This window comes from Amphibalanus amphitrite, unplaced genomic scaffold (assembly GCF_019059575.1).
Source record: "Amphibalanus amphitrite isolate SeventyFive unplaced genomic scaffold, NRLGWU_Aamphi_draft 000187F_arrow, whole genome shotgun sequence".
NCBI lineage: Eukaryota > Metazoa > Arthropoda > Thecostraca > Balanomorpha > Balanidae > Amphibalanus > Amphibalanus amphitrite.
This window is the reverse complement of record NW_024881682.1, coordinates 564,180-587,257: the sequence shown is the minus strand read 5'-3', so window position 1 is coordinate 587,257 and position 23,078 is coordinate 564,180. Positions and strand designations below refer to the sequence as shown.

The following is a 23,078-nucleotide window of genomic DNA, read 5'->3' as shown; positions in this document are numbered from 1 at the left end:
CTAGGTGTACTATGTTCCCACCTCATTAACCGGTCTGGATGCCAGCACTCCTCAGTCCTTTGCGTCTATTTATTATGCCATCGTCTGTGGTTTTCATCAAAGTCGGTTTGAACGAGGATTATTCTGAAGTTTGAAATGTCGATTGTTGCGCTGACCCTGCCGATCGCGCGATTCCGGTTCTATGGCAGAATAGAATCTGGAGTCCAAAGTTTAACGTGCGCACATAGCCGCGCACGGTCGGTCCCCTCACTGACTTAGGCTGGCTACGGCTTGCCACCAACCGCAACCATACCTGTCAGGATGCCCATAAATGTCGAGCGCCCGTCGCGCTTCGAACCCGGACTGTTATAACCGGGAACGCGTGCTCTCACCACGCGGAGTCCATCGCTCTACCGACTGAGCTACGGGACCGAACGTAACCATGTCTATGCATTTCCGATTAATCCATGCTTTCATCTATATGATGCCTGTGCTACTTTTCACAGATGAATATCTGGAATGAAAATAGGTAAATAAAAGCCCATATACTACCAGTATAACGCCTTTTGGGGCGACTAACGGAGCGAGCGAGAGGGTGGGCCTTGCACGTGTGAAATTTCGAGGGGGTACCTCCAACTGACTTGTGCACGGCACCTTACTAACCGGTCTCTAGCGATGTGCCAAATTTGAGCACAATCGGCCCAGCCGTTCTCAAGATCTGAAAGCGGCACCCTGCACGTGCGCACGTGCAAAATGGGTCCCAACTGACTTGTGCACGGCACCCTACTAACTGGTCCCTAACCGTGTACCAAATTTGAGCGCCATCGGTCCAGCCGTTCTCGAGATCTGGAAACGACCCCTGCACGTGCGCACGTGCAGCAGCACCCCAACTCTGGCACATGGATATGCAGTGCCTAGTGGGTGCCTACCTACATGCCAACTTTCAGCGCAATCGGCCAAGTAGTTACCGAGATATTGCAACAATTACAAAACTGACACCTCTTCGTTTTGCACGTGGCACGTGCATAAGGGGTCACCCACATGCATCGGGAATAGTCCAATACTTGGTAGAAGGAATGAAACTACCCTACAAAAATTACCGCGTGTAAATCGGTCAAGTGGTTGCTGAGATATAAGCCTCGCAAAAGCGTCCGCACGGCCGGCCGGCCGGCCGGCCGGCCGCTCATATGTACTCAGAAATTTCCGTTAATTTTTTTTAATTTAGAGAGTTAATTTAGAAATTTCCTAAGGAAAGACTCCGCTCGCTTCGCTCGCTCCGTAATAACCCCATATAATATAAAGCCCATAAAGCCCATATATTCAGGTTGATGCTGATCGATGTTACTCACTTGACATAAAAAGTAGCTCTCACTTATAGAACAAATGCAAGTGGAGTCTAAAACAGGTCAAGATAACGGCCTATGGGGATATCAGTTGAGCGCTCTCTGTGCTAAATTTCAGGAGTAGACCTACGGTCAGTTAACTATCGTTCATTAGCATAACTGAGTTTGGGCGTGCGAATCTAGGAATGCGCGCCGAGCTCCATATAAAGTTAAATATGGCTCACTGAAAGTCAGCTCGTCATCGAGGGATTGCAATCACTTGTCTGTTCATGCCTTTATAAGAAAGTATCATAATGATCTTCAAGGGAGGAACACAAGGTCATTCAAGTATGAAAAGGACGAAAACGATGACGCCTAAAACAAAGACTTTTAACGTGCAAATTTGACCAAACTTTTGTTTTTATTTCAGCGAACCAACCCAGACTAAGTGGGAAGAATTGGGCATGAGGGTTAGGACGCTATCTTCTATAGTTTAGGGACGGAGCAGCGCACTCGTTACCTGCATTTCTATAATTCTATCACACATCATCCTTTACCCACAGTGATGCGCCGATGTGGGAGGATGGGACGCCGGTTACCTCAGGATCGGCGGTGAGGAGGGCGGTGAATCTTTCGGCGCCAGTTAGAGACGCGTCCATAGCCAGGGGTTTGTGCCGGGCCTGCTGTTGCGCCGCCGCCAGCATCGCCGCCTCCGGCTGCCGCATCGGGAAACGGTATCACCACACCATCCATCCTGTCGACTCTGGTTCGGGATCGGAAGGTTCTTTGGGCTTTGCATTAAACCTATCTACGATAAGCTGGATACATCAAAACCGAAACACATCAGCTATTCTGTCTGAAACTGTTCGTGAAATAGGTGATATAAATAATAAAGAAATTAATCTCTGCCTCGAAGTTATCAATTAATGTAATCAATCACGCTGAGTCCGTGCTGAGCTTTCTGACACATTACGGCCTGCGTTCGTGTGGCCGTGCCCGGCCACTGTCGGGTTCGATTCTCATCAGCTATCAGCGCCTGTCAGCCGGGTACAAAGCTGCGTCAGCTCACCCCCACCCTCCCCTCCACAAGCGCGGTAGCGGTGGCGGTAGCGGCGGCGCTGCACCCTCTACCAGGGACCGTCCACCGTGCCATCGCCACGGGCGCGTCGGAATTCACGGCCCCGGCACCGGTATCGAGCGGCCCTCCCCTGCCCTGCCCTGGCCGCCGTCCGCAGGGCTCACATCACCGCTGCTGGCCGGGTCGAAGGCGAACGTCGCCAGATCCTCCACGCTGCCCTGCCGCTGTCCGGAGAGTTTCCTCTGCAGCCAGCCCGTGATGGAGCCTCGCTGCTCCACCGGCTGCGCGCGGGACGCAGGACGTAGGTGCAGGCGCAGGACACAAGAGGGAAAGAGCCACGCGAAGTCAATCTATCAGGAAGTTACCGTCGATCAATGTATCACCTCGAAGTGTTATCATTGGCCACAGCGGAAACGGAGACGGGATGAATAATGACGTTTGATAAACATGGGAAGAATGGTATGTGGACGCTTTTATTATTATTCGTAAAATGAGCGAATGCTGTTGAATATTGTAAAATCAAATAATCGCTCGACGGCATGTATGTACCTGTTCCGGCTCATCTCGGATTATCTGGATGGCCTGGTAGGACCTGGTGACTCTCGAAGGTCGTCTTGAAGAGGAGCTACTGGAGGGATGGGGCAGCAGGCTGAGCCGCTCAGACTGAGGCGGGGAGGCGGTCTGGAGAGGATCCTGGGAGGGTGACGGCTCAGCGGGGAAGGCCGCCTGCTGCTCTTCAAGTCCCTGCTCTTCCGGCTGGGAATGATACGATAGGCGCGATGGAAAAATGCGTTGTACGAAAGAAAATGTAGGAAAGGAATGAGATGGGAAAAAGGCATTTTATATTGACAGGCTGGTTTGTGCCTCTGCAACATTTGTATTTTTAAACAATTAGAAACCCTGAAGGGCTAATTCTTTTTCTCTCTAAAAAACAGCACGAGACTGCCAAAGATGGCATTCAAATATAACTTGTCTGCTAGCACGGAGGCTATTGTAAAGTCCCGTTACCTGTTCTTGTTGGTACCCTCGGAATTCTGGGATAGGCTGAATCACAGCACTGCCAGAGGGCTGTGGCATGAGGCTGTTGCGCTCCACTGCTAGAGCCGACGGATTCAGGAGAGGATCCTGAGGTGTATCCAGGAGAGCATCCTGAGAGGCACCCAGGAGAGGCTCCTGAGAGGTATCCAGGAGAGGATCTTGAGAGGCAGAAGATGCGGCGGCAGCAGCGGGATTCATTTGCTCCACACTGCCCTCCAGTCCTGTCTGAAGGCGGCGATGGAAGAGGATCAGGTCGATTAGCTGCCTAAGATCAATAGGCTTTCAACATCAGCTCTGGGCGAGGGGCGCAGTAATCCCTGATATTTGGCATCCCGCGGATCATCGAGAGGAAAAAAACATAGCATGAGGCAAGGCTATTGCTCTTATCTTATTAGTTTGTGATTTAGGTGAAATACGACAGTTTTATTTTACGAATTATTGCTTGCTTAGCCCAACCAATTCGGTTGAAATACCATAAAACCTATCAGTTGAAAAGTCCACTATTCAAAAGTCCGTCATTCTAACAGACACTTTATCTCTCACGCGCACTTCGCGCTGCCCCACGAATATCACCTGACTCCTCCGCTTCTTCCGAAAGCTGGCGATGGAGCGCAGCGACCTGACCAGCAGGGAGGATCTCCTAAGGGTAACGCTGCTGGACTGCCTGACATCCAGCGGTGAGGGCGAGGGGTCCAGGAGAGGAACTTGGTCAGAGGAGTCGGCAGCTGCTATCATCTGGTCACCTTCCTCCGGTCCTTCCTCCTCCTCCGGCTGGGGATGGAAAGGATTGGGATGTAAAGGATGAATAACATGGGTGGGATGGATAGAAGGTAGGACGTGTGTTGAAGTGCATATAGGGATAGGATATTTGAATGGGATGAAGAAATGAATAAATTACTTCGACAGACACTCAAATACCATATGCAGCTATTTCTCTTTTGATCAGAGTAGACACCTTTGTTGTCAACCGCAACTGCTCAGATCAATCACGTAGTTATAACACCCGGTGCTAGACGTGATGGGAACATTACATATATTAGACAGTCAAAATAATAACAATAAAAAATAGTAAGCTTCTTATAGTTGTTTTAGCTGCAATAGTCGGCCAGCTGTGCAAAGCTCCAAATCGGGTGCCGAGAAAAGATATGAACTAAAATCAAAGGAGAAACGCACTGTTATTGAGTTAGGTCTTATCAAGGAAAGATGAAAGGACGTTGAAGGGTTAGCTTTAATGAAAAAAGCGGCACCTCATTTCTCGAAACTGACTGAAACAAAACGCAGCTCTGTCGGAGATGACAGTGTGAAATGAATGGGTCTGGCAGGATGGAAAGGTTACCATGGTGATAGTGACGGCTTCAAAGGAGGGCGCCGCGCCGTCTGGGGCCAGGCCGAGCTCAGAGACGTTCTGCAGCACGTTCTGCGCGTAGCTGGAGGCGCTGGTGCCCGGCTGCGGCTCCAGCAGGCTAGTCTGCTCTGTGGTCCCGTCATCGGGCACCGCCTGGGAACGGACAGCTGCTCACATAAAGAGGTCCGCCGTGAGCGACGGCCGGTCCGATACGTGCACTGCACGCACGGAGCGGCCTGACGCGCCCGGAGGGCAGGCCGCCCCCCTCCGCGGCTATACGGCCCGGTCGCGTGGTCTCTCTCGTTTCCTGACCGGATGCCTGCTGACGCCGTCATGGCCTCTTTTCCGGTGTGAGTTATGGTGCACATGGTTACACGCGTAACGAAGTAACCACGCAAGCTAGGCTGTTAATACTTCATGACCTTACCATACTGGGAGTGTTTGAATAGCAAAGGGTTTCTTTCAGGTGAAAACTGACGACATTTTAGGAAGGATACTTGACTAACAACCATTAATTGTCACTTTGCTATGATGGTTGTGTTAGAAAAGAAGCAATGAGCAGATCCGTCGAAAACATCAAAGTTTTCAGTATGTAACAATCAGTAAAGGCTTGATGACATCTGGTTACCTTAGTTTCATTCTGGCCTAAAACTGGCCAAAGCATTTGTAATTTTCGAGCATAAATGGAAATACTTGCCTAAATCTTGCACTGCAGAACACCATGAATATTGTTAGAACACTTTCTCTCCAATCACACATTTGTTCGTAATCATGACACATTTATGAGATATGAGAAGCTGCACATCGTTCGTATTTCAGGCAATTCAGCCAGGGGTGCAAACTCATGTATAAAATTAACATATAACTCATAAAGCATGGGGCTTAAAATGAATTTTATTCGATTATTTCGAGCAAATGTAAGGCATTTAAAAGATAAGATTGCTTCTTTAAGCAGTAGGTAAACGAATATTTATGTACACATTACTATCAATCTTTACGTATCATATATTATGACGTTCAACAAATATACCAGGGCCTATTTTAACATGTTAACTGGGGTGGCAAAACCCACCCCAGTGGTGCGGTCTTCCACCCCAGTCGTCTTGCTTTGCCACCCCAGTGCAAAACAGCCCAAAAGTCTGCCCACAGATATTGGCTGCCGACAATCACGGAGGCGACACATTCTTGGGGCGAACTCAGCTTGACAGGGGGAAAAGGGCTCACTGAGGCGCCACCACCACCAATGGGATGCCCTCTCACTACTGGGGGCGCCCTGCCGCAACTGTGGCGCCCTACTTTTTTTTTATAAATTTAGCTTGAATGTTTGAATGGACGGATTGACAGAGCCGGAGCCCACGCTAAGCAGAGCTTGTTGCGTAGACCCCGACCCCTACCGTCTGATCGCGCAATTCCGGGTAACGGAATAATTTAGATGCCTAAGTTTAACGTGCCCTTCAAAGCCGGACACAACCTGTCCCACTCAACTGACTTCAACTGGCTGCGGCTGCTCCCACCAACCGCAGACCATCCCCGTCAGGAGTCTCAAATATCGAGCACCGGAGCGACTCGAACCCGGGCTCTCACTACCGGGAGTCCGGTGCTCTACCAACTGAGCTATGGGACTCTCTAATTCGATTGGGACACACTACCGGCAATGGGGCGCCCTACCAGCACTTGGGCGCCTACCACGACTGAAGAGCCCTATCAACATTCGGGCGCCCAGACACGATTGGGGCGCCACACCACTACTGGGGCGCCAACTGCACCTTTGGGAGCCCTATCAGTATCGGCCGCAAAATTAAATTTGTCATGTGGCTATGAGACAGGCCGTGTGATCAACAATGGATTTTCAAACGCACGTGCACGCATTGCTTCTGACGAGGGTATTTCCAAGAGAAAAATCTGGCGGGCGGCGGTTTAACCCGCGCCCCACTGGGGGTCCTGGATTTCCACGCCCTGCTGGGGGGGGGGGGGCGGGGATTTGAACACCCCCCTTCTAAGTCGGCTCCTGGGCCAAGTAGCGACACGCGGTAAGCGGCATCCGAAAGGACGTCAAAAACCATGACGAAAATACCCACTTGTTATTTTTTTAGGTCAGGTCAAAGGTCAGGTCACCAAAGGTCATCAAAGGTCAAATTTTGTTATTTCAACATTTTTCGAAACTGCCGACGGACAACTCGGGAACCAATAGAGCTACAGCGCCGCGGAAAAGCGCAATCGATAGCTCTTTTACAGGGCTTTCTGAATAATGTTCTCAGGTTTGACCTCAGGTCAACGGTTTAGCCTCCAGAGTGCAAAAACTTCGTTTTCTTCAATAACTTTTGACTCAAGAGAGACACGACAGTATTTTTGCCAGCATGGTGTTCCTCTCGTCTAGACGCGTCGAATGAACTATAATTTGACCTTGAAAGGTCAACTTGAAAATTTGACTACAGGTCAAGGTAATGACCTGAACGGAAAAGGTCGTGCTGCATATCAGTCGATCCGCAACGTCGAGCCGAACACATCTAAGGCGTTTTCATCGCTCTAGCTTGCCTCTATCAGAAGCTATTAGCGAAAAACTGTTAGATACCATTCGTGACCTGATATGACCTCGGGGGCATAACGAGGGGTCACGGGTGCCATTTTCTGGTTCAGCGTGTCATGTTAACTCGTAATTTAGTGTTTGAAAATGTTTAGAATGGCGTTCGTCTAAAAGAGGCGCTTTTCAATTTTCTCCCATTGACTTATACCTAATGGAGAGGTCGAAAAATTGACCTGACCTTAGGTCATCGATATCGAAATTTCAAGATAAAGTGACCTCGAGTGACGCCGGCTGCTTGGTATGGGAAGGTGTTTATCATGGACGGATCGGGGGGGGGGGGGGGATTTGAGGGCCATCGGCATAAGCAGTAAAAGTTCTCTGACGAAAGGGGGTTGCACCATGCACAGCCGACTTTTGGCTTAATTCTTTCCATGCATCGCCCGAAAGGGCTATGTTAGAAAAAAAAAACTATGCCAACAAAGGCCTCCAGACACTTTCCCGAAACGTTAGTCCTTACGTACTACCGTCACAAAGAAAAGATTCTGAGACTCGATTGCGACGCCCCCCCCCCCCATCGAAATGCTGCGCACAGCAGTATTTCGGTGGGGGGGGGGGGGCGCCAACACAAGAGACAGGGGCGCCACCACTGCCTGGCCACCCCAGTCCAATTGTCTTAAAATAGGCCCTGAAATATACTAGCCCAAAATATCTACAATTATATTGTAGATATTTTATACAAGCATAAGCAAGGTTTAGGTTTCAGGGTGACTGTGAACAACAATCGAAGTCAGCTTAACTACGAGGCAAAGTTGCATATTTGTATGGTATGTCTAAAATAACAGAAGCAAGTAATCTCACTTTGTCACAAGGAGTGCTGTAATCATAGGCGTCGCCAGAGATTTTCGGTTGGGGGGGGCAAAATCAACTTTTGTGTTAAAATTTGCCTTTCCCCAGTCTTTACTCACTCGTTTTACATATCATTCGACGCGCAATTATGCGAGGAATCCGATGGCGATAGGTAAAGGTTGCTTTCTAGCTATGACATGTAATTTTTTTTTTTTACAGAAAAATTCGAAATTTTGAAATTTCATGACAATAACGACTGGTAGAATCATAGTATATAGTGGCTGCGATTGCCGAGGCACTGCAGAGGGCCCATGTGCAGACGCTCGACGCTCATGATCATTACCCAGAAAAAGGTGAAAAACGCTCCATTTAATCGGATCACCCTGCTAAAACCTTCATTCACGCATGCATGCAGAGGTTTTACGTGAAATGTATACTGTATAGGACTTATCCCAGCCGCCGATCGTAGCTAAGTCGGGCATTCGGCGGAGAGTGAATGTCGGAAGTGTGAATCGGAAGTAAATCATCTTTGTTCCAGCGAGAGGAAGTGTTTTGTTCACTCGAGTGTGAACAAAAGTTTCTCGTTTTTCGTGTGAAGGGAAGCGTTGCAAACGCGAACAAAAACTGTTAAACGGAACCAAAAGTTACGCACGGCATAGCGACAAGGGATCCCTTAGAGATAGGTTTGGGACTTCCAGGCCATTTCAGGCCACTCAGGGTCAGTGCTGACTCTCAGAAGCATGCTTAGGATCCCGGAGATCGGCGTGGGTCACCTCAAATATTTACGTGTACGTGGTGCTTTAGGGCTTTCCGAGCCCAAGGTGGGGCCCTCAGGGGCCAGTGTCGGCGGCGGGCGCTAAGAGACTAGGCCCAGGGTGAGCCTGGAGCCCTCGGATAACAGTGTGAACCCTTGGGGTCTGTGTCGAATCCCTAAGGACCCTATGAAGAGACATAATAAACATGTGTTGCGGACCTCAGAGGGGCACGTGAGCTGTGACCCTCAGATGCCGGCTTGGATTTAGCAAAGTCTGTCGCCTCAAAAGTTTGGCTGAACTATCAGAGGCCAGTTAAGGTTCTCAGAAATGTTCGAAGGCTCAAAGATCCCTGTATGGGCCCTCAGAGAACATGGACACCAGTGGGACTTTCAAAGGCCGGTTTGGGCCCTCTGAAAGCTTCTTTAGGGCTCAGTGGAGCTCCTTAGGAGCCTTTGTGTAAGGCAAGCTCATGAGCCCTGCGACACTTGTACTTAAAAGTACCGCGCAAAGTGACGGTGGATCCATCAAGCCTGACCGAGGAAGGGCCTGCTATAATTTGATTCACCGAAGCAATTGACATCCTCGTGCATTCCCCAGGTCAATTGGTTCGGTCACTTTCGAATTATAGCAGGCCCTTCCTCGGTCAGGCTTGATGGATCCACCGTCACTTTGCGCGGTACTTTTAAGACAGACTGTACGGTACTTGAGCCTGTCGCAGACATTTGACGAGAGTTGAGAAAGGCCCCGAAGATTTCGTTTCACGCGTTGAACGAAAATTGTGTCAGCACTCCAAAACTTCCGAAAATCAGCTGTAAAATGTAATAAAGAACGAACTAGGAACATGGAATGAATCACAGCATTGACATTTCCGAGTCTGGACTCGGAGTCTTGAAGATTTTGGAGACTGCAAGTCAGACTCTGGTTTGAACTGCACGCTCCAACCGAGTCTGACCTCACAGGCATTCTCAGAAAGGTACCCCCATTTTTTCCCGACTCCAAAATCTCATCGGATCTGTATCGATCTCAGGGGGTGCCCGGTCCGAGGTTGGGGGGGGCAAGCTGCCCCGCTTGCCCCCCCGTGGCGACGCTTATGGCTGTAATGAATAATTTAGCCAACAAAATACCTGACTTTGTAAGCACCATAAAACTGACTGATTGTAATGCATTCCAAAGGAAACCAGCCATCATAAAGCAGAACGTTGTGCTGACATTCCATCCTCGTTCGTTGACTGTGTCCTATCTCTAACTCGTGCATACATCAGTTCGTCACTGCAACTATTAGATATCTTTATTACGGAGCGAGCGAAGCGAGCGTAGTCTTTCCTTAGATTAACGGAAATTTCTGAGTATGAGCGGCCGGCCGGCCGGCCGGCCGGCCGTGGTCACGCTTTTGCGAGGCTTATATCTCAGCAACCACTTGACCGATTTACACGCGGTAATTTTTGTAGGGTAGCTTCATTCCTTCTACCAAGTATTGGACTATTCCTGATGCACGTGGGTGACCCCTTATGCACGTGCCACGTGCAAAACGAAGAGGTGTCCGTTTTGTAATTGTTGCAATATCTCGGTAACTACTTGGCCGATTGCGCTGAAAGTTGGCATGTAGGTAGGCACCCACTAGGCACTGCATATCCATGTGCCAGAGTTGGGGCGCTGCTGCACGTGCGCACGTGCAGGGGTCGTTTCCAGATCTCGAGAACGGCTCGACCGATTGCGCTCAAATTTGGTACACAGTTAGGGACCGGTTAGTAGGGTGCCGTGCACAAGTCAGTTGGGACCCATTTTGCACGTGCGCACGTGCAGGGTGCCGCTTCCAGATCTCGAGAACGGCTGGGCCAATTGTGCCCAAATTTGGCACATCGCTAGAGACCGGTTAGTAGGGTGCCGTGCACAAGTCAGTTGGAGGTACCCCCTCGCAATTTCGCACGTGCAAGGCCCACCCTCTCGCTCGCGCATATTTACGTCTGGACAACGAGTTGCGGGGAAAAGTGCTGATTGTGTTGCAGTTTTAGGAGCCGGTGATTAGGCTGGATTTTTGGGTTACTTTTTCGTTCCGATTCATGTATTTCATAGTGTTTGGCTTTTGAATATTTTAGTTCTTTCAGATAAATATTACTCGCCTTACAACTTTTGTAAAAACGTTTCATTTTTTATAAGCCGACGTTCAGAGTCCTAAAAATACACCAGCACTACAATCATTGTAAACCTTGTTGTAAACAAACAAATGGAGCACACAACCTGGCTCTGTTCCAAGGCCAGTTTTTGTACGTCGTTTTGTTGGATGTTTTGAATCCCTTGAGATTGACTTATATCATATTTAAGAAGCATGTTGACTGAAAACAATCTGAAGTATCCAGGAGGCTGACAGAGGTCCTGACTACTGAGCAATATCAATATCAAGTTGAACAAGTTGTGAAATTTTGGTTGATAAACGCAAGTTGATCGGGCTCATATATAAGCAAGAAAAAGTAAAATTAAAAGAGCTTATTGTCCAAAAACAAGCTATAATATTGCAGACCTTGGAGCAATACTGAAGAGCACGCTGAGCAGGATCATGCCAGAAAATGTTGACTGATGAGCGCATATTGATGTATTGGTATGAATAATGAATGGTAACTTACAGCAGCAAGATAAATTAGTGCTAACTATCAAGTTAAAATCTAGAATGAATGGACTTGGGCAGTTTTACTATGCTTACTATATTTAGATGCTATGCAGATTGTAATGTGCATCGGTACTCAGTGTCTGGCAAATGAAACATGCAATCATTCCATTGCTACTGGAGGAGAAAGCTTGGATCACTAAATCCACTTTATGTTGATTTTGATGTTAATCATCATCACTGTATTTCTTTAAAAAAGGATTGTAGTAAAATTGTCAATGTGACAATACATGCAATGATGTGATCATATTATGTGTTCATAGTCATTCGTAATAGTCATTATTGGTCCAATATACAATGGCAAAGCTCTCAGTCTCAGCGTTTCTTCCTGTGGATGGCCAGCAATGACTCAGAGCTTAGAAGTATTAGGTTTCTTCACAGGGCTGGAATAAAAAGTACTGAGGGTAATCTTCTTCCACCAAGGAACTCTACTTTGACATGGTATGAGATGTAGGCACAAGTAGGTAGGTGCTCAGTTCCTATAGTCAGTAGTTGACAGTTGTGTATGTTTAGTCGGGTTAGCTTAGATCAGATTGTTAGTTTTTTAATTTGCCAAATGTCCATAAAAATGTGACCTGAGCAATGAGCATACCTGAACCTGACTAACCCGACGGCTGACCTAACCTCAATCATCACACATATTTGCATCCTACCCAAGACCTGCATGGCAGTAGCACCCAGTTATAGGTAGGTACTCACCCTAACTCAATCTTACCTGCTAACCTTCAACTTGCCAAAAGTTAGCTCACATTGCCAAGCTGTGCCCAGGGAAACAGTCAACTGAGGAACTGGCTCATTGGGTGGCTGGTGTGAGTCTGTGCATTTAAAGTGTTTCTTCTCTGAAGCTGCTCTGCACTGCTGTATGCCATGTTAGATGCTCAGAAAATGTGGGAAATGATTACTAAGCTACTTAAGTGCTTTGTTAATGCTCGAGACATGAACAAGTACAGATCCTGCAGGGTACAGCTATGAGTTAGGTGCTAGGTGAGTAGAGTATGTTATGTGAATGTGCTGTTCCCTGTTTGACCGTAAGTATACAAACAAGCACAGGGTCACAGTTATATTCAATCTCCACATAAACATACAACAAAAACGGCCATATAGCCTAACTCCGAACACACCACAGATAACTTAATTGCCTTTGAAGGCACAAAATGTTTTGATTAACAGGACAGGTTTACAATATATCCTCTGTCCTAGGGGGATCTTGCTGCCAAGTTGAGGTATGATGACTGAACTTCAGGATTGATCAACCTTTTCTTAGCCACTGCTTATATACGAGAAAGACCAAATGCTTGTTTGTTTTGATTTACAGGACATGTATACAATATATCCTTTGTCCTTGGGGGATCTTGCTGCCAAGTTGAGGTACGATGAATGAACTTCAGGATTGATCAACCTTTTCTTAGCCACTGCTTATAAACGAGAAAGACCAAATGCTTGTTTGTAAACTGCGTTGAAAATTTAATGATCCACCTTCAATTCTGACATGAAGGCACAAATGAAATAGTTCCCTCTCCTTTTGGAATACACAAAGCAAAATATTTGATAAATTTTAGTGGATGGACAAGAGCAATTCAAATTAGCATAGCTTTCCCTCAAGTTCACTTCTGGCACTGTTGATGAATTACAACTGACGCTTATTCGCTTCATATTTTGTAACAAACGCGCTAAAACTGCAATATAACAGCACTATATCCTTCTTGACAAAATGTATTAAAAATTTAGCCCTGATGGCATTCGTTCTTGGTGAAAACGTAATTACAAAATATTTTGTAGTAACTATTAAATTCCGGCCGAAAACAGTGCACGGTTTAAAAAAGAATCATTCCAATGACGGTCCATTCTTGCGGTCCTGAAATCGCCACTATTTCCGGCCTCTCCAACGCAACTCGTTGTCCAGACGTAAATATGCCTCGCTCGCTCCGTTAGTCGCCCCAAAAGGCGTTATACTGGTATCTATATGCCTCCCATGAGCTTGCCCTGACAAAAATGTGCTCGTGATCTCGGGAATATAATATTGACGAGCCATGTCTGTTTTTGCAGGTGGGAGGGATTGGTTCGATACAGGTGGTGGCTGCGTCCGTCCAGGCCAGCTCTGGACCCTGACTGGAATAGTGGTGCGATCAATGCTGCACACGGCACCGGACGCACACACACACATACTGGCATACACCTTATCATGCTCACGCACATACAAGTAGATAGGTGTCTGAATTAACTTACAGTTAGTTCAGGAGAGTATGATTACAGACAACGCAAAAGCTATTCTGGGTATTAATTTACAGTTCATTTAGGAAACGGTCAATGCTACTGAGTTTGATTTTATCCCTTTTCGCAGACTCAATCTGCCATTCCCTTACAGCTAGATTTTAGCCAGTGCCAAGCTCGGTAGTCGCCAGGACCCGTCTTGAGCGGGAGCTATTACCGCAGTATCCCGTGAGTAGACCGGTTCTCAACACCGCTCGGCCAGGCGGAGGTCCAAGTGACCCCCGATTGACGACCCATTGGACTCGGCCTCCACCGGGGTGAGTATGCAATCGCTGACGGTAAATAAGCCTGAGTGCCAGCTGACCAGACCAGATTATGGAAAGAAGTTAAATGCAGCTGTAGTGAAAAATATGCATGTCATCGTCGACGAGCTTGTTACAATGTTACATTTTGCTCGTTAATGTCATACATATATGAAATAGAATATGTACTATGTGAACAAATTTCCAGGTACATGATAATATGTTACATATAGGTAAGAAATACGTATAGAGTGCAAGTATTGAAGGAGCATCCCATTTGCAAGTTGCAACACAGATACTTCAACGTATCCCAATATCACATATGACAAGCAAACAACCACCACAAGATCCCACACCTGTTGGACGTCAATATCTGTGACATTTGCCGTCCAAACACGACGTATCTGTGGCTCCCAGTGTCTGGGGGAGGCTCGGGCGGGCGCCACATGTCCATCACAGCATGTCCCAGGCCGGTGCCGCGGTCGGTCGGCTCAGTTTGGTCCGGTCCGGACCGAACACTTGTGCACCTTCTGTGTCCTAGAGTGAACAACAGCTGCGTGGCGGGCCACTCATCCAACCACCACTTCCTACGACAGTCTTCAGTGGGATGGGCCCCGTGCTGTCAGGTCATAGCGAATGATTCATTGTGAAGCTACTGAGAGCGTTATTCAATGCAGATGCTATTTTCATGCTGCAAAAGTACATACAAATTTACCAAAGACTTCCGTAGCTCCATATATGCTCGGATTAGTAAGGCGGCAACATTTATTAAATGCATACGTTGTTTATTTTACGCTTAAACTTTTGTAAAACTCATGCGGTGATCCTCATTTATATAACATTGTTTGCCATCGTGCACTGCTGTGCCATATCTGCCGCATGCTTATTGGCTTCACTACACTACTTCATTGTGTCGGTGGGGAGAGCTGTCGGAGTTCAGCGTATTGCTTGCTGACACAAGGCAATTCAGCTGGATTTGTCTATGAAAGGAACGATTTCCCAGCACTGAGAGAAATGGAACTCAATGCTCTGTCCTAGAGCATTGCTCTTAACTTGAAGTGAATGGGTGACTTGAACTTCGACAAACCCTGCCGGCTCATTAAATGAACGAAAGTTAAAAAAATGCATAAGAAAGAAAAAAATATTCAAGAAACAGTTCAACAATCGATAGTTGATCAAAGGAACGTGCTTAATCCAGTGATGATTCGAATGTCAAAGCATCAGCTTTAGTAAAATGCAGTCAAATCGAAACGTCACTAATATATTGTTTTCTTGGACGCAATGTTTTTTTTTCAGCCACAGCCAAATATTGATGAACACCCTACGTTTCCACTAGGGGCAGGGCAGACGGCAGTCATGCGCACAGCTGGGCTTCTTCAGTCGCCTCACTAAGAAACACTTGTGGAAGCACGCTGCGAATGGTAATTAAAGCTTGAAGTTTGGCATGTGGTCAGTTGGACAGTTCAGGATAGACTTCAGGGCACGGACAGCCGAAGTTGACACTTCGGTGTAGCTCGACATTCTGTCAGTCAACCACAACCCACGGTCTTTATTCAATAGAGACACTGCATATCTGTCGGCTGATTGGCGTATTTAATATCTGGTCTTCCAGAAAGCTCACTCTTTTGATTGGCGCACGCATATGACAGCCTTATTATTTTTACTTACATATGTACGTAAAGCAGTCTGCAGCATCATGCGACCGCTATGGGCCTTACCTCGAGCGAGTCATTGGTGATGATGTGCGTTAGCGAAGAGCTCACACCCTGGTCCAGTGAGCCGTACTTTTTCTTCTTGGTCTTGGAGTCGACCGCGCCCAGTTCGTATTTCTCTGAACGGCTCATGACGTCTCGGTGCTAGCACACCTGAAGTGACAGGACACAGGCAATGTTGAACGCATCCCAGCATGAATCTATCAATCGATTGAATTAAGCAGTTATACTTTTCGCTGTGACATTAAACGGTTATAATGTCTGTCTGAAATGATATGCTATGGCTCTTTGAGCGGACACCGGACACTAAGTAGTGAACAATAAACATACCTGCAGAGGAAAATGCCTAGCTTTTCGGAAAAGTATAGAGTCAATTTTAAACTTCTCTAATGTTTTGTACGACTCATGACTCTGCTAAGGTCAAATAATCGGTTATGCACCGGTGCAGGAACCAATCAAAACTCTCATCACGGGGCATAATGGGCTAGGGATTGATGAATTACGTAAAGGGATGATGAAATGGGTGATTGAGGCAAAGATGAAAAGTAGATCATGAGATTGTTGATAACCTTCTGAATCGATGTGATAAATGATCATAATCATCCTCTGCGATAGCTTATCCCACAGTAATAATGCATCACCCTAATAACAAGGCTGGCTGCCTTAAGCTGACAGACGGCACACCTTGAAAATTAAAATGAATAAGGAGGTGTATTGGCTCAGCTTGATTTACATAGAATAATGCGGCTTTGTAGGTAGGCGAGCAAAGGCACGAAATGGTTTAAAAATCAGAACAAAATTACAATGGAAGTACGTATATCTGGTGTGGGAACTGTGCAGTCTGTGCAGTGTGCGTGTGTCGTAGCAAATTACCTGTATGTTACATATAATCCGACTTCTTAATAAAACTTATGCAGAGGATAGCAGCAGAGATATGATATCTTGGCTGCCCTGTGGACGTTAGCATCCTGACTCTTTTCTCCATCACTGCGTCATTCAAACGCACATCGTTGCTGTATTTTTCCCCATTAATGGCACATTTAGTAATAAAGCTATTTAAATGCATTAAACTGCAAAGTTCAACCGCCATAAGCACCAGTTTCATATCCTAAAGCGAAAAAGAAAGCACAGTCTACTCAAAATTCCTTTGACGATCACAAATGTGACAAACGCGCAATAAATGTCAACAGGTAAAACTGAAAGGTGCCGGGAGATTTGCAAAGGAAAATGGAGGTTGTTATGACAACACACAATGTATATATGCACCGCTATTCCGGAACATCCTTTTTCACCAACGTTGTTTTATGAATCCATGCCAAATCTCTTTTGGAAACATCAAGCATAGCGAAGGAAAGTGGGCCCTTAAATTCTTAGACCTAAAATAAATTTGTAAATGCCTTAACCAAATACGAAGGGCGCAAACAAAGAACCCAAAACACAACTAACTTATTTCAGGCTGAGTTGTTTCAAGCTGCCAAACAGTTGAAATCCTCATTGCTTACATAAAAAACGCGATATATAGATGTTTTTTTCCCTAAATCAAAAGCTGGGATTTAAAACCACGAGTTGGGTCAAGATCTGTCTAGAGCTTCAACATAAAGAATTTGGTGGGAATCGTTGGCCTACTGGAGATCCCACCCTGGGACGGATGAAGGAGATGATTAAGTTCCATGCTAGGATGTTCCACTTCTGCATAATACATAACTAAATAAAAGAATGGAAATGAAATGTGATGAATGTATAAAACTTGGATTGATTGAACTACCCAAGTTGCGATTCTCACCGCTAGATGACTTTGGCTAGAAATTCGCTGAGGTAACTCTGCAGTCTGTTTCCACGTGCGAGTTTTATTGTTAAATGTTTTCCTTCATTCTTAACAGTTATTTCTGGATTTTCCGGTGATATGTTGATTGCTCTCGTTTCGCACTTCAAGAAGCACAACCATGTGCTTCTTATCCTTGGTGTAGGTATCTCATTCGGCACCGTCGCTTCTTTCCGACGTTCAGGCGTGCTGCCCGGAGGTCATTTAGTCCGCAGTGCGTCAAAGCTCAGTGTCGACGACAGGCCGGCGTTTTATGACCGGTCCAGACGCCCGCTGTGAGCCAAACGAGCTGTGGGGAGCTCCTCAGAACCGCCCTCTCGACACGCATGGCTCACAAGGACGGGACGGTGACCTTTAATATGTCGGAGGTGCACACAGGAGGGAGGGGAGGATACCGTTAGGTACGCGCTGGTGTGTGTGTTTACCGCCCACTCATGCTCCAGGCTGCCGCGAGGTGACCCCTCCGCCAGTCCGCTATCGACCTGGCCTGAATGATGTATGACATGGTCCAGACGGAAACCAACGAGGTGGACACGAACTGCTGAGGTCACTGAGGCGACGTCGTTTACCGTAAACGCCCGTTTACCCACTCTGTAATGTACACCAAATAGCGTAATGCTTTTAATCGGAACGTAAATAAAACTTGAATGCCTTAATCAGTATGCAGGCTGTCTGCCGACAGCCCTGCCTATCTATTATCCGATCCTGCCAATTCTTTGCCGACTGGCTTTGTTCCAGGACGTCTCACCACTTCCGTTAACCTGACGCCATCTCCGGATGGCCAGTGGAATGCGGTGGCCGCAGATAGCATTAGCCCTGCGGCGCTTGAGATTGTGGTCACGAGTGGTCCCAGGGCGCCACTCGACTCAGCGATCGACGCCCCCGGTGCAGTGGTCTCCGCGGCGCCCCCGCCCACGGCGCCCCTACGGCGCCCTCAGCAGTGACCCTTGAGGAATTGTGAATTCAAGGGAGGAAAAGAACTCGTCCCTTCCCTAAAACGGTACACATTTTCAACAAGACGCTCATGAAGTTGTGCAATGTGTAATGCGCACGAAAAACAAGAGTTTGTTCTGCCAAAGTGATCTAGACTTCCGCCTGTGCATTGATGTGTCCCTGGAGGCGCCAGCCGAGGGAAGTGAGTTACATATGCCCCGCCTTTTCTTATAACTAAAACAACACCAAACTGGATAGCAGTAAGAAGCTTGGAACTCTTACATTCACCGTCAGGCCAAGCTTGTTGCCATTTACCCATAATAAGAAGGGTATTTTCCCATCTGGGTGCTCCCAGGTCACTAACGGGACATTTTTACGGATAAGTCACGGTCGTTTGGCTGACCTTTGCCTGCGCTGTGGACGCCGTCAATAATTTCATGCTCATCGGCTTGTTGAGGTCACCACGCCATCAGGACGTGATGGCCCATAGTATGACATAAATGAAGGGCACAGAACCCACCAGTGAACCAGATACGAAAGGAGCCTTATATAATGCTGTATATGACGAGCTAGGAAGGCACTAGCAAAAGTTTAAAAGGAACTGTGTCTCTCGTATGACAGAAAGGACAGTACTGTATCCTCTAGTGAAGTGGTTAAAGGGAACAGTGCCGTTGGTGCAGCACAGGCAAATTGGCTATAGTGACAGAATGCTTACGACCAGAGGCTCCGGCAACCGGTAAAATACGGGCAGCTTACATAGATGGCGGAATGGATTGCGTATCGAAGCGTGCCATGGTATCCAGCGCCTCTGCTTTTCGAGCCTTCGAATCTGCTCAGAACTTTGAATAGCTATTGTTATTCCAAATACTAACGCGCTTTTTATTCAGATATTCAGATATTTTTTATTCAGATCTGTTTGGCATCAGAAACATTCCTCCATCTCTTAACATTTACCACGGGCGAAACCATAAAGCGAATAACGTCTCACTTCAGGGCATGCCTAATGCCTAATACCTTTATCAAACGACATGAGGCAGACCCACCAAATCGACCCATATCTACCCACTGCCGCCCTGATTGCAACTGAAAATGAAATTATAGTCTTTGTCCACTGTGCTAGCCCTGGCTGAATATTCCCACATTACAGCCTTCGGAGCTGGTCCCAACTTTAAATGGCTCCACGTATATTTAGAAAAGGAATTATATCACATATACCTTAGCTACCTGAGATCGATGGTAGCTCCACAAACGTCGCCCCTATCGATTCTGGTGGCGGCCCATAAGGGAGGTGCTCAGGACGCCACCCATTTGCATAGAGCGCCGATGCGGGCCGGACAGAGAAGGGTCGGATTGGACGCCTCTGCCGTCATCGCCGTCCTCCCTGGTGCTGGCTGCTGTGGTGGAGGAGACTGGTTGAGGAGGTTGTTCTGAGTGTTTGTGCATGTGGGGCTTTGTAAACACGTGTGAAAGAAGCAGCTGCGCGGAGTCGATCGTATACAATTGCAGCTGTTCGTGGCCATCGTTTCATGTTCAAGGTGAGGTCTAATAACTTCTCTATGTTAACAAAGAAAGGGCATGAACTCAAGGTTTGGTATTGAAAAGGATTAGATTAATATTTTGAATGGTTTGGGCGTATAAAAACCTCCTGGTCCACCTCACTTATGTCCACGATGCGTTCATAGATGATTACGCTTACCATTACGGCAATGTCATGCATCTTCGCATGGCTCAAGACGCGCTGCTGCTTATATAGTTAGAAGCAACAGTCGACAACCATGGCAACAGTGCTCTGTCATTTGTTACACGCACATATTTCTATCACTAATTCATATTATAGCCTCAGCATTTTACAGACTACAGCGCACATAAGGCCATCAGCTTTAACCAATATTTGTAGTTCATGGCCACCTCAGCGGCTAAAACCGACGAGTTACGATGTCTGCCTTCAATCCCGCCCCGACCACGAGTTATGGTGTGTATAGTGCAACGCGACCTCTATCTCCCAGTGCACCTCAGCTCCACCCCTATCATCTGCGGCTTATGACGCCTCAGCCTCGTCCGACAGCCGCCTCACGGCGAGTCTCACCTGATCAACAGCCCAGACATTCCCGTCGTGTCGGCCGAGCCTGCCCGCCGGCCACCGCACCGCCGCCGTCCGCTCCTGCCCTGGCGCACGCTTAGTCGATACTGACGCATCGACGACTATACCGACGGTCCCCGGCCGGCCGGGGCGGCGACGGGGCCGACGGGGGCGGGGCGGGTCCTCGGCCGCCGCCGTCGTCGTCACCCGGGGCGTTATCGTCGGAGGGGAGGGGAGGAGACAGGGGCAGGGCGGTCATTAGCTCATGCACCCAAGGGCACATCCGCCCTCTGATGCGCGTGGAGGATTGTTATTTCAGAAAGCGATTTTTCGGATGTTTTCCGTACCGGAAAAAGAGTCATTGAGAGAATTTATTTTTTAACAGATATAATCAAGTAAAAAATAGTCACGGGTTTTGACTTACCACATTTGCTTTATGTTACTTGTGTTCACTGGTACGAGCAGACAAATGTATCATAAAAAAACAATGCACATTATACATCTTTGTGTGGTCAGGGTAGATCACTAGTTAACCCGCGACCGCCTGGGGGGGGGGGGGGTCGGATCCGACCCCCCCCCCCTCCGTTTTTCTTGAATAACTCATGAACCGCTTGCGCTATCAACTTGAAACTTCGCATACCTTCTCCCCCATCAATTTGACGTCTCCTGTGCAATTTTTAAGAAAAAATTTTAAAAAATTTCTGAGATATATCGATTTTAGTGATGTAACTACATGGCGTTTTCAGTCAAAAAATGGTAAATGTTTGAAAAATCGCCAAAAATCGAGGTTTTAAGCAAATTGCAAATTAAGGACATGAAAAGACGCAGCTCAACGAGTTCTTTAAAATGGCTATCTCGGATTTTCCATAAAATGCGTTTTTCACCCCTAAAAATTCAAAAAACTATATTTTTTGGAAAACAGCTAATAAAATCCAAAATTTTGAGAATTTCCAAAAAACCGGAATATATGTTATAGAGCTCTATTAGAACATTAGATGTCCCAAATTTCAACTTTCTATCTTGATTTTTGACCCCCAAATTGTAAAAAATAGCTCCAACATGCATAGGGCATGGTGACGTCATCAGCATTTTCGCGAATTAGAGGCACTTCTGAACATCGCATGTGAAAAACAAATGGCACCACTAGATTCCTGGGACAAAGCTGGTCTAGAAAAGTGCATTTTTATGTCAAAAATAAAAAGTTGAAAAATTGACTTTTTTTCTTAGCCCTCGTTTAGTTATGTATGGTATAAACGATTTTTTATGCTTTCAATGCACACTTATCACCAGCACAGTGACTTGGGGTCACATATAACCATTACCATCGGATTTGGCGTCAAAAATAAGCCATAAAACATGTGTCGCACGCCCATGTAGCAGAAAGTGAAAACCGTGACCTTTCGTGACCTGACCTGACCTTGACCCGTACTTAGTATGACCCCTATACGCACATGGTACCTTCACTAGGTCTTTGAGGTCATTTGTGGTGAGTTTCGAGCAGCAGCTATCGATTCCGCTGTCCGTAAGCCTAATCATGCAAAACCCCTGAATTTGACCTTTGACCTGACCTTGACCCGAAAGTTGACCTCAATCTTAAAATCTTAAGAGTGCTTTGGGAAGGTCTCGTAGAGACCTTTCGAACGCCGCCTCGCGGGGCTCGATACGACCATTGGTTCTCGAGATAACAGGGGGGGTCGGATCCGACCCCCCCCCCCAGGCTGATGTGGGTACGGAAATAGCCCAGGCGGTGCCGGGTTAAGAGTGCAACGTGCCCATAAAACCCGTGTCACGGGTTTTGACTTACCACATTTGCTTTATGTTACTTGTGTTCACTGGTACGAGCAGACAAATGTATCATAAAAAACAATGCACATTATACATCTTTGTGTGGTCAGGGTAGATCACTAGTTAAGAGTGCAACGTGCCCATTTGAATCAGATCGCTGATTTTCTGTCAATTTTTTAATTTTACAGCTTGCCTAGGTCTTTGTGGGTGATTTACTTACTTTTGATGTACGATCATTTCACTGAACATTTTTGAAATGAAGTATTATGACAGTCAAATTGTGCTTACGGAATCTTGTAGGTCATATTTGTCGGAAATCTTGTGATGGAAATCAGATGGAATATTAACCTGTTGCTCATAACTTAACCCGCGAGTTGCTGGGGGGGGCGTTAAACGCCCCCACTTTTTTCGCCGGGCCATAGCATAAAAATGGCGCGCCGCAGGCGCGCCAAATTTTGGGTACCTGTAGGGAATTGATTGAAGTTTATTGTGGCAAAGTTTCAACAAAATCGGCCGGAAAATTTTTGAGATATCGAGGTTTTAGTGACGTCATTATTTCTGAGTTTTCGACCAAAAACGGCACATGTTCAAAAAATCATATAAAATCACAGGATACACATACAGACATGCCGTAAACGCCATTAGAATGCCAATACCATGAACAATCAAATGGCTATCTTCGAT

The 23,078-nt window shown here is 46.9% G+C and overlaps 1 protein-coding gene across 1 annotated transcript in view; it reads right to left on the bottom strand.

The window, feature by feature from the left end:
- Nucleotides 1-16,923, bottom strand: part of LOC122384347 (anoctamin-7-like) — a 44,483-nt gene extending 27,560 nt beyond the window's left edge. The window contains exons 1-8 of the mRNA XM_043371679.1: nt 16,648-16,923; nt 15,781-15,927; nt 4,754-4,915; nt 3,991-4,188; nt 3,388-3,642; nt 2,929-3,135; nt 2,544-2,660; nt 1,901-2,017 (exon numbers count right to left, since the gene is read on the bottom strand). Of these exons, the coding sequence (XP_043227614.1) occupies nt 1,901-2,017; nt 2,544-2,660; nt 2,929-3,135; nt 3,388-3,642; nt 3,991-4,188; nt 4,754-4,915; nt 15,781-15,906 (1,182 nt within the window). The 5' untranslated portion in view covers nt 15,907-15,927; nt 16,648-16,923. The remainder of the gene's footprint in view (nt 1-1,900; nt 2,018-2,543; nt 2,661-2,928; nt 3,136-3,387; nt 3,643-3,990; nt 4,189-4,753; nt 4,916-15,780; nt 15,928-16,647) is intronic.
- Nucleotides 16,924-23,078: the final 6,155 nt, after the last annotated feature.